General features: G+C 34.1%; 1 protein-coding gene across 3 annotated transcripts in view; it reads left to right on the plus strand.

The window, feature by feature from the left end:
• The window catches only part of LOC137403785 (connector enhancer of kinase suppressor of ras 3-like), an 82974-nt gene that overhangs the window by 47470 nt on the left and 16191 nt on the right, over window positions 1–19313 (plus strand). For all 3 annotated transcript variants that reach the window (XM_068089828.1, XM_068089827.1, XM_068089829.1), the window contains 3 exons: window positions 1615–1799; window positions 6249–6387; window positions 18817–18933. In XM_068089828.1, the coding sequence (XP_067945929.1) occupies window positions 1615–1799; window positions 6249–6387; window positions 18817–18933 (441 nt within the window). The remainder of the gene's footprint in view (window positions 1–1614; window positions 1800–6248; window positions 6388–18816; window positions 18934–19313) is intronic.

Consider the following 19313-nt stretch of genomic DNA (forward strand, 5'->3'; position numbering starts at 1 on the left):
GGTGAAACCAACTGCACCCCTAAAACGTCCAGCTGCAGGTCCAGGTGCATAGCCAACTCTATCTAGTCATTATTAGTATCAATTTGTTATGAAAAAATGTACTGGTCACATAAAGAAAAACTGTCAAAGAAAATTTGAAGCAAATATTATAGCTAGGTAAAAAGATGAAAAAGTTATGAAACGATGATTGGTGATAGCAAAAAGCTATAAAATTATGAATTGGTAAATGTATAACGCTGCTCATGCCTGTCTGCTCTAAAGAAAAACTGGCTACTTCACTTTTTAACAACCTGATGCTCAAAAAACTCTGATTCACTTTTGCTGGAACTGGAATCATTTGTACAATTCTGTTGCTTGTCAATAAAACATGTTGATGCAGTAATTCAGTAACGATGTCAATGAATTCAGTGAATTACATAACGATGTCGATGTGCGATTTAGTAATTGAGTAAATTCCCTAATGACAAAAATCTTCGAGATCACAAACAACATGTTTTAAGAACGATAACATTTTTTATGACCTATATAAAAATTTCTTTCCAACGATTGGCTAAAGGAGGGATGTTATATTTATAGCTTGTGTACTCTTTTCAAATGTATCACTATACGTCACGAATAAAGCACCCGCTTCTGAGTGTTTCAAAAATGATCTCATTCAAACGGTTATATCTCTGGACAGGGTTAGTCTATAAGGACAAAAATGAAATCAAATTGTAGCTGACGTTTTAGCCTTTTATTGGTCTTAATTTCATTTGATCGACTTTTTTGACGCAATCACATGTTTAAGAATTGTCTTCCATTTCATTTTTACTATTTAAAAGAGAGCAGAGCAAGTTCTTTACTGAATTTCCGATTTGCTTTTCTGGTCGTTTGTCTTTAAATTGCTTATTCTATTGAACAGTATCTATTTAGTTGGTATTGATATTGGAGTATTGGTATTTTCAAACTTGTATGCTGGTGCGAATATTTATCAAATCGTAAGCTCAACTCATCATGTGGCATCATGCGTCAAATCTCATGAACTATTTTTTTCTGCAAGAGTTCCAAATGGTAATTTTTTTTCGACCCATTGTATACCTGAACAAAAATGGGGATAATTGTGTGTAATAGTGGTTTTTAGTGCCAGTAATAGTGTTGGCTGAGGCTATGTATTGTATCCAGTTTTCCTCATGACAACAAAAATGAACATCACCAACATGAGCAGTAACATTTGGTGTAGTAGTAGCCATGGTAGTAGTAGTAGCCATAGTAGTAGTAGTAGTAGTACTACCAGTAGTAGTAAACATTTGGGTACATCAGCAGTGTGTGTTTCTATGATGTTGAAGTACTCTCACAGTGAATTCCTTCTCACTAATTTACCGAAGCAAAATGGTGTCGAACGCATTCGGATTTTCCTGCTTCTATGATTCATTGTGGAAGCAACTCTGAATCCATTTGAAGCATGAAAGTGCAGTGATTGTTGCTTTGTTGCCAAATGTGCTGGTGCTCATTAAAGTTTAATAATACTGTAGTTGTAATAATAATAATTATCTAATTTGTTTGACAGGCTGACCTATTACAATAAGTTTTCATGTTTAAAACTAATCAAAACGTAAAACTGTCTCCTTATTGTAGAGCAATGAGTTACAATCATGCAACCTGCAGTCACTTGCCCTGGTTGTCACTTGCCGTATAAGTTACCTACAAAAGGTGTTTGAGAGACATGCAGTTGACACAGACGTCGAGTACAACAGGAAGCTTGTGGATGCTGTCTATTATCTCATCGAAGGCATTAAAAGGATGATGAGCTGGTTGGGCAGGTGCTAGCTCTCGTCAAGGGTTATACTTTATTGTTTGTCCCTTATCACTGTGGTTCCGTAGTGCGGATGTTGTAGATTTGGAATTGTGCGCACATAGAGTTACTGGTGCGCTAAGTGTTTCAACGAACATCCGTATGGTGTGGATTAATGCAGGCACTTCTCTAAACATGGTAAAGAATTCTACGCAAAGGTCATAGTGGCGCCGCACTCCTGTCTCGTTTAGCCGCACGCTTCGAAATAAGAATGGAAAATATAAAAAGTATGGAAAATGTTTGAAATGGAATAGCTTACGTTGAACTTTCTTGTACATCGTTCGTAAGTGCTGCTTGCCGTGAAGGCGTGAAACACTTGGAAAAATTTGTATGTAACAAAACTCGCTTGACTTGCGGATTTTTCCGGTTTCCATCTTTCAGACGCAAACTTGCCTATTAGCCGCATGGTGGAAACATTGTGATTATAGATTCCTATGGCCAGCGTTTCTTACCAGCGTTTGAATCTGGCATGTGTACATTAAATGCTTGTGTTCACAACCAGTCGAATAAATGCCATCCTTTACAACTATTTAGTGTGATCTTTAGTGTAATTTTTAGTAATAGAATGGATACAAAAACCAATATAAGTTTGGTACATGAGGGATTATGTTGCTCCAACCAATGAATTAGTTTGACACATGACTGAATCTGTTGCTCCAACCAATGAATAAGTTTGATACATGGTGGTTCTGTTGCTCCAACCAATGAATAAGTTTAATGCATAAGTGATTATGTTGCTCCAACCAATGAATAAGTTTGATACATGACTGATTCTGTTGCTCCAACCAATGAATAAGTTATATGCATGACTGATTATGTTGCTCCAACCAATGAATTCGTTTGACACAAGTGATTCTGTTGCTCCAACCAATGAATAAGTTTGATACACGAGTGATTCTGTTGCTCCAACCAATGAATAAGTTTGATACATGGTGGTTCTGTTGCTCCAACCAATGAATAAGTTTGATACATAAGTGATTATGTTGCTCCAACCAATGAATAAGTTTGATACATGACTGATTCTGTTGCTCCAACCAATAAATAAGTTTGATACATGAGTGATGCTGTTGCTCCAACCAATGATTAAGTATGATACATAAGAGATTTTGTTGCTCCAACCAATGAATAAGTTTGATACATAAGTGAAAATTAAACAAATCTTTACAGTAAGTTATAAGATATCACTGCTAAAAGTGACAGCCTTACGATGATGATAAAATAGACGCGTAAGAACAATAGATATAGTTTTATTGAATGCGTGAAGTATATTTGTGAAAATATTTCGACGAATAAGGTTGCATGAAAGTGTAAACAGAAACCATCTCTCACAACTACATCACGTTTGAGCCGTTTTGGAAAGATAATCCAAACTACGGCGGTCTCGTGTGGCTGCGATTAACTGTTCGCTTTTAAGAGCTTGTAATCACATTTCCACATACTTGGCACCTACAACACAACAGAGTAAGACATGGTGAATCTTTTCATATCAAATAACTGTAATGTGAATTTGATTGCAAGTCAACTTTTAACTTTCATGGTGTTACCACCATAAAGGTGCATTCATACCATTGACGGATTACAACATGGAATTGACCAATCATATCTTGTAATAGCACAGGAAGTGCAATGGTGGTGTATCTGCTCACTCAAAGGATTAATTAAAAATAGCATTAGCTGTGTTTACGCCAGGACAATTTAAAGTCAATACTAATAAGTAATTACTAATTACTATAATTATCATGCATACATGTACATGGCATGTAGCAACGGAGTGACTCTCTTTTGTATTTATGTTGAGAAGCAGTCAATATGGAATGACTGGCGATGTGATATTTCATTGGTTAAAAAGGGTGACACATTTTTTATCGTCGGATTTAGAATTGGTTAAGTATGAAGTCGTTAAAAAACGTAGTTCAAATCGTATACAGGCTAGGGGCCTTTTCAACTCCAACTCTCTCAGAGAAAACACAACTCCGACAAATCATTTAAAGTGGGCTCACACCTTCAACCGTTCTGGTATAAAATTATGCTAATGTGTCGTATTGTCTCATTTCAAGCGACACTTCTGGCTGCCCTTAATACCAATATGGCTGAAGAATGAACTATGGAGTCTGTTTTCTGTTCGTATGCGCATAATCTTGTAATTATTTAGAAACTAAAGTAAAAGGTATAAGCTCAGATCAATATTTCAAATGCTGATCATTCTTGCACTTGTTAGCTTCTTATGTACACGTTATGATTTCCTCTCTCACATGTCAGGAATAGGAGACTTTCTAGTGCTGTAGAGAAATGCGTACCGACATAAAATCTACCGTAAAACCTCTAATTGAACACCAACTTTATTTGAATGCCATCTATATTTGACCTCCATTTAGACATTGTTTGATCTTTACGAACCCGTAATAACAGGTGATCAGTGAAATTGTCTTCAAAATCGTACTAATAATGACTCGGTTACATATATAACAACTAATTATTTTGTTGTTTTTGTTCGTATCGAAGTCGGTTTCCAACTTCAAAAATTTTCTTTCGTGAAAACTTTGAAAAAGTTTTTTTTGTGAAAACTTTGAAAGCAACATTATAAAAATTATTAATAACTGAATCAGGCTAGTAGTAGTTTTTTGTTCAATGCAGTTTTAATACTTTGACGTATATGAAAAACTGTTTACATTTACAATGGAATCTGTACTATTAGTTTTAGGCTAAAATTTGTGCTTAGAACCCATGTAAAATACAATTTTTTAATACAATTTTAAAAGTTTTGCTTTTAAAAAAAATTGTTTTGACACAAATATCAGCTAATACAGTTCAGCAGTGCAGAAGAATAGTTGAGGTCAGAAGAAACTGGAGGGTATTGAACAGCCAGAAGATGTTTGTTCCATCGGAAGCAACAATCAGTTCGCAACTAGCCGAGCAAAAGATGCAGATGGTAGATTATTATATAACTTATAAATTTGGAGATTTATATCATATTATTTGATAGCGTCATTGCTGTTAGTTAAACTCAACTTAAAATCGACTGACACTCACAACACCTGTTCTATGGTGAATAAAGAGCCAGTTTTCGCTGCAAACTGTAGCAAACATATCAATGAGGGCAATGAGATTTTATGCAGCACTGTTAAATATAGTTATAAAATACAAATATGCCTTCAAATTTAGAAAAAAAGTTGAAAGCTCCAACAAATTGCAAAGCATGTAACAAGCTATAATTTAATTAATTTAATAATTAACACCTATTAATTGCAAGCAATAGGTATCAAATAGTAATAATATTTCTGTCTCCTAGTGCAAATTTACTTAGATATCTAAGACAAGTTGGAGGGGAGTTAGCAGATTTCTCACACCTCAAATAGTTAATGTCGCTCCTCCCAAAGGAGAGTGCGAAATATAGGCGGTAAAACCGTTAACAAAATACGTTGAACTTTTCTTCCCAAAATTCTAACGATGTGTTCGAAAAAAAATGTAGTGGCGGTTCCCTATAGTGGCGGTCAAATAGAGGTACACCTCTATTTGACCGCCACTATAGTGAAAGGGTCAAAAAATAGAGCATCATGACGGTCAAATATAAATTTTACGGTAGTTTCAAGAACTTGGGATCGCCTACTTATGTAAATTTTATTATCAGTTGTCGCTACAATAATAAGACAACTCCAATAACTTCAAACATTTTGATACTGAAACATAAACTTGTATTGGTCTTCCCACCGTTATTAATTGACATGTATGACTGCATATGTGTGTTTGCATAGTCTGAGCAGTGCAACACTTTTAGTCAATTCTGCAAATTTGGAGTTGTTCTATGGTAAAAAAGACAACTCTCAGAAAATCTCTGTTGCTGTGGTTTTGTTGCATAGACAGGTATTTGCAGCTAGTGGTTTTATAATTGGTTTACACTATTTAATTGACTTTATGACTCTCTGAATTGAAATGTAGGGCTTCGTATTTCCCGCAGTGTATAATCTTTCAAAGCAGACAGTTTTTACAACGTAGATGTAATTTTAAATACTGTTTTACTTTTCACTCATGTGAGTAGAATGTGAAGATGATAACCATTAATAAAATTATTTAATGATTTTGGTTAGTTTTACATTATAATATAAATTATTAGAGGTATCTTATAATATATATTTACCAGTAAGATTTGGTAACAACACTGTAGAACTATGTAATATATTTCATTTAATTCATAGTATGGTATTTGTTAATTGATTTTATTATAACGCATATGTAAAGTAGCATATTGTAACTCAGTAGACATAGTTTATAATATACATTATTCAATTAATATTATAGCATTTATCGGTAGAAGTATATTATATTACGTCCATAGAAGAGTTGCGAGGACACAGTAAACCTCTACTAGCAGTTGAATAATACCATTGGTGCATTCTTTCCAGTCTCTTCATGGTTTTAGCCGACCTTTCACGACATTGGACGAGTTTGTGACGTTGCATGAGCACATTGGAAAGGCAACACTCAGCATTGTCAGCTTGTTCAGCAAGTCAAGTCGGGTGCAGTCAATAACCAGGAATGAGGAGTTTATGCAAGAGCAGGTAACTCCTTACACACTAGAAGAATTATTAACTCTTTCACTACAGAGGTTTTTGCTCTTTCTGGTAGGAATGTTTAATATTACTTTTAGGTTAGTGAAACCAGCTGCGAAAGAAAAACGCTTTCGTTTTCAAAGTTTTCGTAAATACAGACTCCCATTCTCCGATATAAGGATGGAGTTACCAGTAATATTTTAGGCCTAATGTTAAGGAATTTACTAGCAGAAATTCGTATAGGTCACTCTACAAATTTTGTTTTTATTTCCTAAATCAAAAATAAACCAATTTAGATACTAATATTAGGCTGTCCTTACCGCGTAAGAAGAAAACTAACTGGTTTTCCTATTGCCGAATGATAAGCTAATATCTTAAATTTATTGCAACAAAGTTTTAGGTGAATCTGTCAATTCCGTTAACTCAGTGGTCCGTGAGCAATGTTTTTGTATACGTACTAATTTGAGTCTTCTGTATAGGTACCAATGTGAGTCTTTTGTGTATGTACTAATGTGAGTCTTTTATATAGGTATTAATGTGAGTCTTGTGTGTATGTACTAATGTGAGTCTTTTATATAGGTACCAATGTGAGTCTTTTATATAGGTACCAATGTGAGTCTTTTATATAGGTACCAATGTGAGTCTTTTATATAGGTACAAATGTGAGTCTTTTGTGTATGTACTAATGATAGTCTTTTATATAGGTACCAATGTGAGTCTTTTGTATACGTACTAATGATAGTCTTTTATATAGCTACCAATGTGAGTCTTTTGTGTATGTACTAATGATAGTCTTTTATATAGCTACCAATGTGAGTCTTTTATATAGGTACCAATGTGAGTCTTTTATATAGGTACCAATGTGAGTCTTTTATATAGGTACAAATGTGAGTCTTTTGTGTATGTACTAATGATAGTCTTTTATATAGGTACCAATGTGAGTCTTTTGTATACGTACTAATGATAGTCTTTTATATAGCTACCAATGTGAGTCTTTTGTGTATGTACTAATGATAGTCTTTTATATAGCTACCAATGTGAGTCTTTTATATAGGTACTAATGTGAGTCTTTTGTATAGGTACAAATGTGAGTCTTTTATATAGGTACAAATGTGAGTCTTTTATATAGGTACTAATGTGAGTCTTTTGTGTATGTACTAATATGAGTCTTTTGTGTATGTATTAATGTGAGTCTTTTGTGTATGTACTAATGTGAGTCTTTTGTGTATGTACTAATGTGAGTCTTTTGTGTATGTATTAATGTGAGTCTTTTGTGTATGTACTAATGTGAGTCTTTTGTGTATGTACTAATATGAGTCTTTTGTGTATGTATTAATGTGAGTCTTTTATATAGGTACTAATGTGAGTCTTTTATATAGGTACTAATGTGAGTCTTTTATATAGGTACTAATGTGAGTCTTTTATATAGGTACTAATGTGAGTCTTTTATATAGGTACTAATGTGAGTCTTTTATATAGGTACTAATATGAGTCTTTTATATAGGTACTAATGTGAGTCTTTTATATAGGTACCAATGTGAGTCTTTTATATAGGTACTAATGTGAGTCTTTTATATAGGTACTAATATGAGTCTTTTATATAGGTACTAATATGAGTCTTTTATATAGGTACAAATGTGAGTCTTTTATATAGGTACCAATGTGAGTCTTTTATATAGGTACTAATGTGAGTCTTTTATATAGGTACTAATATGAGTCTTTTATATAGGTACTAATGTGAGTCTTTTATATAGGTACCAATGTGAGTCTTTTATATAGGTACTAATATGAGTCTTTTATATAGGTACAAATGTGAGTCTTTTATATAGGTACAAATGTGAGTCTTTTGTGTATGTACCAATGTGAGTCTTTTGTGTATGTACTAATGTGAGTCTTTTGTGTATGTACTAATGTGAGTCTTTTATATAGGTATTAATGTGAGTCTTGTGTGTATGTACTAATGTGAGTCTTTTATATAGGTACCAATGTGAGTCTTTTATATAGGTACCAATGTGAGTCTTTTATATAGGTACCAATGTGAGTCTTTTATATAGGTACAAATGTGAGTCTTTTGTGTATGTACTAATGATAGTCTTTTATATAGGTACCAATGTGAGTCTTTTGTATACGTACTAATGATAGTCTTTTATATAGCTACCAATGTGAGTCTTTTGTGTATGTACTAATGTGAGTCTTTTATATAGCTACCAATGTGAGTCTTTTGTGTACGTACCAATGTGAGTCTTTTGTATAGGTACAAATATGAGTCTTTTATATAGGTACTAATGTGAGTCTTTTGTATAGGTACTAATGTGAGTCTTTTATATAGGTACTAATGTGAGTCTTTTATATAGGTACTAATGTGAGTCTTTTATATAGGTACTAATGTGAGTCTTTTATATAGGTACTAATATGAGTCTTTTATATAGGTACTAATGTGAGTCTTTTATATAGGTACCAATGTGAGTCTTTTATATAGGTACTAATGTGAGTCTTTTATATAGGTACCAATGTGAGTCTTTTATATAGGTACTAATGTGAGTCTTTTATATAGGTACTAATATGAGTCTTTTATATAGGTACTAATGTGAGTCTTTTATATAGGTACCAATGTGAGTCTTTTATATAGGTACTAATGTGAGTCTTTTATATAGGTACTAAAGTGAGTCTTTTATATAGGTACAAATGTGAGTCTTTTATATAGGTACTAATGTGAGTCTTTTATATAGGTACCAATGTGAGTCTTTTATATAGGTACTAATGTGAGTCTTTTATATAGGTACTAATGTGAGTCTTTTATATAGGTACTAATGTGAGTCTTTTATATAGGTACTAATATGAGTCTTTTATATAGGTACTAATGTGAGTCTTTTATATAGGTACCAATGTGAGTCTTTTATATAGGTACTAATGTGAGTCTTTTATATAGGTACCAATGTGAGTCTTTTATATAGGTACTAATGTGAGTCTTTTATATAGGTACTAATATGAGTCTTTTATATAGGTACCAATGTGAGTCTTTTATATAGGTACTAATGTGAGTCTTTTATATAGGTACTAATGTGAGTCTTTATAACGGCTTTCCATAGCGAAAGAGGTAATTTAAGAGGTTCATCAGTTTGTATTCCTCTCTTTAGCATAAAAGAACCATTTGTGTGAAGTGTGGTTACACCCAGCTTGTTTTCTTGTACTAGAGCCTAATAGTTATCATATATTATAGAACTTATAACATATGAAAATACGTATATAACAACAAATTTTCTATTTTGTTTTATGTTGTAAGACATTTTAACAATTTATAAGATATGCTTTATTGTATATAATGCTATTGTATATAAAATGTTTCTTTTATCTTAAAATATATAATATTAATTATTTTGATGGTATAATTTATAATAAGAAATAATGTATGGTATATAAAAAGCGAATGCTATTTAATAAATTACAAGGTAAAATTGTTTATAGAAAGAATTCTATTATCCCGCAACAAACACGAGCGAAGCGATTGTTTGGGAGCTTTATGATAGATAGATATGTGCACGCAACTCACAAAAATTATTCATGAACGGCTGACCCAAACCCTTGTGCCCAAATCTCATCAACAAATTTAACTATCGGTTTATGGAGTCATTTAAGTATAATAACGATACAAAACACATATAAACCTACTGTATTTAAATATGTTACCAAGTCTTTATCATTTGTAGACAATATTCTAAAACTAACTCATCTGATCGGATTATACATAAATAGACAAATTAATTTGGCCTAAAGTCGCAATAAAAACTTGACAAGCCTTTTTTAATCAAAGTTAGGACTAGCAAACGAAAGGCCGATAAGGCCGTGCAACAGAGAGTAGAACCATCAAGTTGTGCGCATTTAACGAGAAAAGCGTGCACATTTCATTAGTCTATGGCATTGTCCGATTGCCGAAGGTTTCTGTAATTAACGTAGAAGTACTGAAAAGTAATCATTTCTTTTTTGCCAATTTTCAAGTAAGTAACTGAGATTTTGGAGTTATAATGAGTTCTTTGGTACTCTAACTGATGTCCAAAGCAGTGAAAGTAAAGGAAATGACGATAATATTTTTCTACCGATTTTTATCAGATTTTTACAATATTTAATTATAAGAATAATTATTCGACTATTGAAAAAAATGTGACAAACTTAGATAATTTTGTAAAGAGTTGCGATGCATTGGCAATGCGTGCAATTCTAACCCCTGATGATAGTTACAACAAAGTTTAGAGCCCAGCTATGTTTACTGTCTACGCCGGGAGATTATTTTTTAATTTTATGTCCTAATTATTCTCCCCTTATTTTCAAGAAAAGAGCCAACAACTCTAATTATTTACAGATTTTAACCATTCGCAGAGTGTCTAGCCACGAATTTTTAACATGGTTTGAAAATATCATGCTGTAGTGTATAGATTATCCTAAATAATTTATTGTTTGTGGTGAATATACACATTTAAGCTTGAGTTGTCACACCTTGGCCAATTAAGTTTTTGAAGGTGCAACCGTTTTAGAAAGTATGTACCTTTCTAAAAAGAAAGGTACATACTTTCTAACAACGGTATTAGCAACAACACCTTGCAGTTGTTAGTAATAGGAAAAATTTCACAAGTTCAGAAGTAGTTACAGTTAGATTGATCTACAAGGTCTCATACTGACAAGTGCTAGGAGGTTCTGCCATGGTTCTTATGCTTACAACATTTTAAGATAACTTCATGAACATAAAATATTTCGATATGTTTTGATTTTTACGTTTTGAAGTAAACTAATAATACTTGCTAAAATAATTTCCTTGGAACATTTAGCTTTTTGCCCACATTGCTTTTTCTCGATAATTTTTTTGCTAGAACTCTGAGAAAGGTAACTGTTAGTTTTATAATCAAGAGCATGTACACGGTGATTAGAAAGATAGAGGCCAAACTTGTTAGGAGAGGATAAACAGTAGTTATATTTAGTAAATGAGAAATGATAGAAATGAAATGAAACAGGTATGAAGGAGCTGCAAGGCCCAGTCCCGAAAAGTCGGTGTCATTTGTATTGTCAGAGTCATTTTGTCTGTCGTATGTGTCGATGTCTGCGTATAACTAGATGTAGTGGAGTCGGTTTGTGTCGATTCCGTCCAAGTATTCATCAAGTTAGTCCGAGTATTTGTCGTAGAGTCAATAGTCGGATGGTCAGGTAGTGCTAATGCGTATGCCCTGAAGCTATTTTTATTTCCGTAGTCACGAAAACATTGCATGGGACTGGGCCTTGCAGCGTCGGTGGAATTGGTCGAAGTGGTGATTGAAGTACTGGGATCGGAAAGTGTAGAGAAATGAGAATTGTTCGATGAACTTGCGAAGAAACCTTCTCTCAGCTCATGAAGACTTCCTGTCAAAGGGAAAACGGATTTGACTGTTTACAAACAGATTTAATCATATTATATTTTTTAGCGTTGACGACTACCATGAATTACAAACCTGAAAATGATGGTTTTATTTCAGTGCATAAAAAGCAATATTTGAGCTCACTTGAAACTAAAAAGCCTATTAAAGTTATAATGTCACACAATTCAGATGTCTATGGATGAACTGCTGACAATGTTGTAAGTTCTGCACACGTTAGCGGGACCACATTATAATCAGCGACTCTTAATTCTATCTGTAGAGAAGCCATCTTTGTTAATTTACTTTTTAAGTCTTCCATTAACCTTTCCAAGGATCTGCTTGAACACAAAGTAACAACTCAGATGATTACTAGTTACAATAAGCAGTAAATTTGACATCCACACTTACTTTTCGTGCCATCCTGGTGGCATCCATACTTATGGTTGCATATTTTGCAATAATTATTCTGACATCGATATTGACAGAATGATGACGTCATCTTGAATGATACTTCAGCGTGAAAGTCGTGATCTTCGAATGATTACAATTCGAAATCTAAAATAAAAATAGTTGAGCTTCATGAGTTATCATCACTTGTCACTGTAGTTATTAACGAGTCGAAGAGTCTTTGGCCTAAATAATCTAATTCAGTTTAAAAGAGAAATTAAATAGCAAATTTGTAAGTAAACAGTATTAGTATTAGCATTGAACTTGTGACTTTGTACAAAACTTACATCTGAATAAGGCAGTGATAACTGGCTTGTAAGCGATCTGGTTACAGAGGATAACAACTAGAAATCTTCGGAAAGGCAGCTTCTGTTGTCGCTTCTGTCTATTGCAACAAGATCTGTGACATCACTAATTTGTGCATAGTTCATGACCTATAAATAATGTACTCTTATTGCCCTTTATTATGCATATAATTTGATGATGTAAGAATTTGAGCTGGTTTAAAAAGTTGTAGGTTTTGAGCAAGCGTTACAAATTCAAGTTAAAGCCATTTGAAGGTTGTAAATGATTAAAATGGATTCTTCTAGCTATATATTGATTAATGCAATTAGGATCTTCTCTGTAGGACATAGAGTTGGTATCAGCAAGGGAAAGTCTGTACTGTTACTAGTGGTCAGTGATAACCTGCTGGCACTGCTGCCATGCAGCATGTAATCAACCAATTACGTTCTATACTAAAGCCGTGTGAAATAATAGCATGATTGTATGGAGGGTAAATAAGCTTGGGTCAGGAGACTACAGTAATATTGTAGTCTGTTAGATGAATGTCCAGCGTTGCGCAGACATTGAAAAACGTTCTTGCTCAAAAGATTTGATTTTAATAAACATATACAACATTAATCATTACAACTTTGATATAGATAGGTGTAAACTTTATTTACACCAGTGTTGTTGCTGTTTAGAGCTAATAAGACCGTGAGACACAAAACAAAGGAAATTTATTCGCTACGGTAGCGATCACCAGTGCTAGTTGATAATTTGTGCTTCAAGTGTGAATGTTTTATTCAATGTAATTAATTTAGCTATAATCACTCATCGCTAGGGTCAGTTGAACGATCATAGTGTACAGTAAAAGCTTCTTAACGCATACCTTCTACATCGTAAATTCCAGATAACGTAAAGAATTTATGTGGAGTTTTTTCTTCCTATTACATAAAAAGTTTCATATAACGTGAAGTGTCGTCGGGCGAGCTCTCAATATCGATTTGTATGGTACCGTGTATCGCTGCACTTGAGAGGAAAAACGACGTGTGTATAGCGTTATATTTATTATATATACAACTTGTGTGACATTCTAGTTCGTCGTGATAGATCGTGATGTGTGTCAACAAAATAGAGGATAGGGTAGCTGCGCAATGTTCGTAAATGCTTGAAGTCGATCTATTGGTGCAGGCGTTACAGCGTCGGTCGATCAACCTGAATGTTACGAGTTGGAGTATCGCTGAAAGTTATGTTTTATCCTAACCTTGACCCTTCCGTACAGATAGACGACGAACAGGTAGTACCGCTTTTTTAACAATAAAAATATTTTTCGTTTTGGTTTCAGGTAGACGTATAAAATATTTGTTATTAGTTTTACTTAGCAGAACAGGCTTTGTTGTTTAGCAAATTGCTGTAAATGACCGTCGAAGATGTGCGTTTCCCATCAACTTATTTTATTGTGAAATTACCGCAGTCATGGTTGATAAAACGAGTGAAGTGGATCAGAAAAAACGAAAAGTTGTCGATGCAAACCAATAATATTGCAGTTACGGTACAGCCCACCAATTAAAAAGTTAAAGGTTGACTTGCAACAAAATTCACATTACAGTAATTTGGTATCAAAATATTCACTATGTCTTACTCTGTTGTGTTGTAGGTGCCAAATATGTGGAAAGGTGAGTACAAGCTCTTAAAAACTCAAAAACGAAAAGCCGTCGTAGATTGGAATCTCTTTATTTCTCTGACGTAGCCACGAAATTTGGTTATCGTCTTGTCACGTGTTGTTCTCACGTGAATTCAAAGGCCAATAAAACGCTCAATAAAAAACTCGTATCGTAGCCCTAAAAAACTCAATCGTAGCCCTAGTTTATGACAAACACTTCGGGTTTTACCGAAGACCTTGTATCAAATATAGATGCTCGCTACTTTACAGTTTTTTTTCGGTTTGGTCTTATTGGCAAGTCGTAATCTAATCATGTGACCCAATACTTCGCAAATAATTTCTGCAGCACTTTTCCATTATCACAAGTGACAACAGGCTCGTCATGATTATCAGACATTGATATGTACTCCTTCAAGCAAAGGCTAAAAAATAAAACGAACTTTTATGGTAAGTTATAAGATGTCACGGATAAAAGTGACAGCATTACGATGACGATAAAACAGACGCGTAAGAACAATAGACATAGTTTTATTGAATGCGTGAAGTATATTTGGGAAAATGTTTCAACGAATAAGGTTGCATGAAAGCGTAGACAGAAACCATCTCTCACAACTACATCACATTTAAGCCGTTTTGGAAAGGGATTCCAAACTACGGCGGTCTCGTGTGGCTGCTATTTTCTGTTCGTTTTTTTAGCTTTTAAGAGCTTGTAATCACCTTTCCACATATTTTGCACCTACAACACAACAGAGTAAGGCATGGTGAATCTTTTCATACCAAATAACTGTAATGTGAATTTTGTTGCAAGTCAACCTTTAAGCCAAGTTTTTTCTTTTCTTATGCCCCAAGAGATAACTTTCGAAATATCTTGGAACGGATTATTTGAAATTATCTTGGAACACTAATATCCACGTGGATTTTATCGTTCGCATAACATAAAATCCCTTGAACGAACTATTTACGCTGTAGGGGCGCCTATGGTATTGGTTGAGATCGCTAATTTTTCAAGTCTGGAGGTACCGAGATCAAATCTTTTGCAAAGCAGATTTTCTATTGCTAAATTTTCATCACTATAATGGGACACAGAGGTGACAGATAATAAGACAAACACTGAGATTTATATACCCCTTCGGGGCAATATTATTAACAGAGTTATATATCGTGAAAGTCATCTTTTCATGCATTTTCGTGAACTATTTTATTCGCGGAGTAACGCGAATTATCCTAATTGTCCTAATTATTCTCCCCTTTTTTTCAAGAAAAGAGCCACCAACTCTACTTATTTACAGATTTTAACCATTCGGGGAGTGTCTAGCCGGGAATTTTTAACATGGTTTGAAAATATCATGCTGTAATGTATAGATTATTCTAAATAATTTATTATTCGTGATGAATATACACATTTAGGCGTGAGTTGTCCTTGGCCAATTAAGATTTTGAAGGTGCATCCGTTTTAGAAAGTATGTACCTTTCTAAAAAGAAAGGTACATACTTTCTAACAACGGTATTAGCAACAACACCTTGCTGTTGTTAGTAATAGGAAAAATTTCACAAGTTCAAAAGTAGTTACAGTTAGATTGATCTACAAGGTCTCATACTGACAAGTGCTAGGAGGTTCTGCCATGGTTCTTATGCTTACAACACTTTTAAGATAACTTCATGAACATCAAATATTCCGATATGTTTTGATTTTTACGTTTTGAAGTAAACTAATAATACTTGCTAAAATAATTTCCTTGGAACTTTTAGCTTTTAGCCCAAATTGCTTTTTCTCGATAGTTTTTTGCTAGAACTCTGAGAAAGGTAACTGTCAGTTTTATAATCAAGAGCATGTTCACGGTGATTAGAAAGATAGAGGCCAAACTTGTTAGGAGAGGATAAACAGTAGTTATATTTAGTAAATGAGAAATGATAGAAATGAAATGAAACAGGTATGAAGGAGCTGCAAGGCCCAGTCCCGAAAAGTCGGTGTCATTTGTATAGTCAGAGTCATTTTGTCTGTCGTATGTGTCGATGTCTGCGTATAACTAGATGTAGTCGAGTCGGTTTGTGTCGATTCCGTCCAAGTATTCATCAAGTTAGTCCGAGTATTTGTCGTAGAGTCAATAGTCGGATGGTCGAGTAGTGCTAATGCGTATGCCCTGAAGCTATTTTTATTTCCGTAGTCGTGAAAACATTGCATGGGACTGGGCCTTGCAGCGTCGGTGGAATTGGTTGAAGTGGTGATTGAAGTACAGGGATCGGAAAGTGTAGAGAAATAAGAATTGTTCGATGAACTTGCGAAGAAACCTTCTCTCAGCTCATGAAGACTTCCTGTCAAAGGGAAAACGGAGTTGACTGTTTACAGATTTAATCATATTATATTTTTTGGCGTTGACGACTACCATGAATTACAAACCCAAAAATGATGGTTTTATTTCAGTGCATGAAAAGCAATATTTGAGCTCACTTGAAACTAAAAAGCTTATTAAAGTTATAACGTCACACATTTCAGATGTCTATGGATGAACTGCTGACAATGTTGTAAGTTCTGCACACGTTAGCAGGACCACATTATAATCAGCGACTCTTAATTCTATCTGTAGAGAAGCCATCTTTGTTAATTTACTTTTTAAGTCTTCCATTAACCTTTCCAAGGATCTGCTTGAACACAAAGTAACAACTCAGATGATTACTAGTTACAATAAGCAGTAAATTTGACATCCACACTTACTTTTCGTGCCATCCTGGTGGCATCCATACTTATGGTTGCATATTTTGCAATAATTATTCTGACATCGATATTGACAGAATGATGACATCATCTTGAATGATACTTCGGCGTCAAAGTCGTGATCTTCGAATGATTACAATTCGAAATCTAAAATAAAAATAGTTGAGCTTCATGAGTTATCATCACTTGTCACTGTAGTTATTAACGAGTCGAAGAGTTTTTGGCCTAAATAATCTAATTCAGTTTAAAAGAGAAATTAAATAGCAAGTTTCTAAGTAATCAGCATTAGTATTAGCATTGAACTTGTGACTTTGTACAAAACTTACATCTGAATAAGGCAGTGGTGACTGGCTTGTAAGCAATCTGGTTACAGAGGATAACAACTAGAAATCTTCGGAAAGGCAGCTTTTGTTGTCGCTTCTGTCTATTGCAACAAGATCTGTGACATCACTAGTTTCTGCAGAGTTCATGACCTATAAATAATGTACTCTTATTGCCCTTTATTATGTATATAATTTGATGATGTAAGAATTTGAGCTGGTTTAAAAAGTTGTAGGTTTTGAGCAAGCGTTACAAATTTTAGTTAAAGCCATTTGAAGGTTGTATATGATTAAAATTGATCCTCTAGCAATATATTGATTAATGCAATTAGGATCTTCTCTATAGGACATAGAGTTGGTATCAGCAAGGGAAAGTCTGTACTCTAGTGGTCAGTGATAACCTGCTGGCACTGCTGCCATGCAGCATGTAATGAACCAATTACGTTCTATACTAAAGCCGTGTGAAATAATAGCATGATTGTATGGAGGGTAAATAAGCTTGGGTCAGAAGACTACAGTAATATTGTAGTCTATTACTGAATGGCCGGCGTTGCACAGGCAATAAAAAGATTTTTTTTCACATAACATTATTTTTATTTAACTCATACAGCAATAACTATTGTAATTTTTAAATAATGGTGTTTTGCTTATTTCTGCTGTGTTTATTCCTGTGTAATTCATACTGTACAGGCTGCAGTGCCTTCTACAGATCTATACCGAGTGCACTAGTCTTGTTGGCTATGTGAGTTTAAACATTTTTCTTTTAAACAATAGTCATGTTTGAAGCCAGCTTTATAACCGGTACTTTGCGCGTAATGATAAACTGTGCTAGTTATTAATCGCGAGTGCTCTAAACGTTAGTATTTTAACCGATGCAATGATTATCTTCACTATTATCATCGCTATGTTAGGTTGGATTCATAGTTTAATGGGTAAGCTCACTGTCTCCAGGATTGGAGGTTTCTAGATGAAATCCTCTGCGAAGCGGGTTTTTGTTTCTGAAATTTTATTGCCATAACTACACACCTAAACAGACAACAAAAGAAAAGCATTGAGGATTTTATGTATGTAGATGGACACGCATATATATATGGTGTGTCATCCTGCGTAATGCTACCTGCAATGTTGAGCGTGAAGCCGTGAAAGATTGGCATGTACAATCAATAAAGATGTGCCCAATTTGTTCCATAGTATACAACTATAACTCTCTGGTTGTATATATTTCCTTGAGTCATATTTGTACTAGACCATACTGTGTGACTATATAATTATGGTTGTATATACTTCTTTGAGTCATATTTATATTAAACCATACTGTGTAACTATATGGTTGTATATACTTCCTGGAGTCATATTTATATTAAACCATACTGTGTAACTATATGGTTGTATATACTTCCTGGAGTCATATTTATATTAAACCATACTGTGTAACTATATGGTTGTATATACTTACTGGAGTCATATTTATATTAAACCATACTGTGTAACTACATGGTTGTTTATACCTCCTGGAGTCATATTTATATTAAACCATATTGTGTAACTATATGGTTGTGTATAGTTGTATATGATGTTGGCCCTTCACCTTCAGTTGTCAATAGGCATCCCGTTTTACAAAGATATCACACATTGAGAATAAACTTGCAGTTGCGAGAGGTCGAGAGTAGATGCGATGATCTGATAAAGAATTGCGCTAACCCAATTATATTGACGCCAGCCACCTTGGAGAATGTGACAATCAGGAAAAGGCCGGATGAACCTTTGGTGAGCATCGTGTGATAACTTCCAGCTGTTTCAAGGTGAAGCAATGATGAAACGGAAAGAGCTTTCAGTTTCAAACTGAAATACTTGCAGCCTTAATACATTGATAGAGCTCATCATTTCTTCAAATTCCTAACGATGAATTTACGCAAAATTTTAGTAGATTTCATTAGAAAGTATAAGCGTTTTTCTATTATTTGCGATCGATTAGTTTTGATGTTTGAGGTGGTCTGACTGCCAAGATTTTTCTATATTAAAGGTTTACTTGCAACAAAATTCACATTACAGCTATTTGGTATCAAAAGGTTCACCATGTCTTACTCTGCTGCGTTGTAGGTGCAAAATATGTGGAAATGTGATTGCAAGCTTTTAAAATCTCCAAA

The sequence above is a fragment of the Watersipora subatra genome, chromosome 9, assembly GCF_963576615.1.
Source record: "Watersipora subatra chromosome 9, tzWatSuba1.1, whole genome shotgun sequence".
Taxonomy (NCBI): Eukaryota; Metazoa; Bryozoa; class Gymnolaemata; order Cheilostomatida; family Watersiporidae; genus Watersipora; species Watersipora subatra.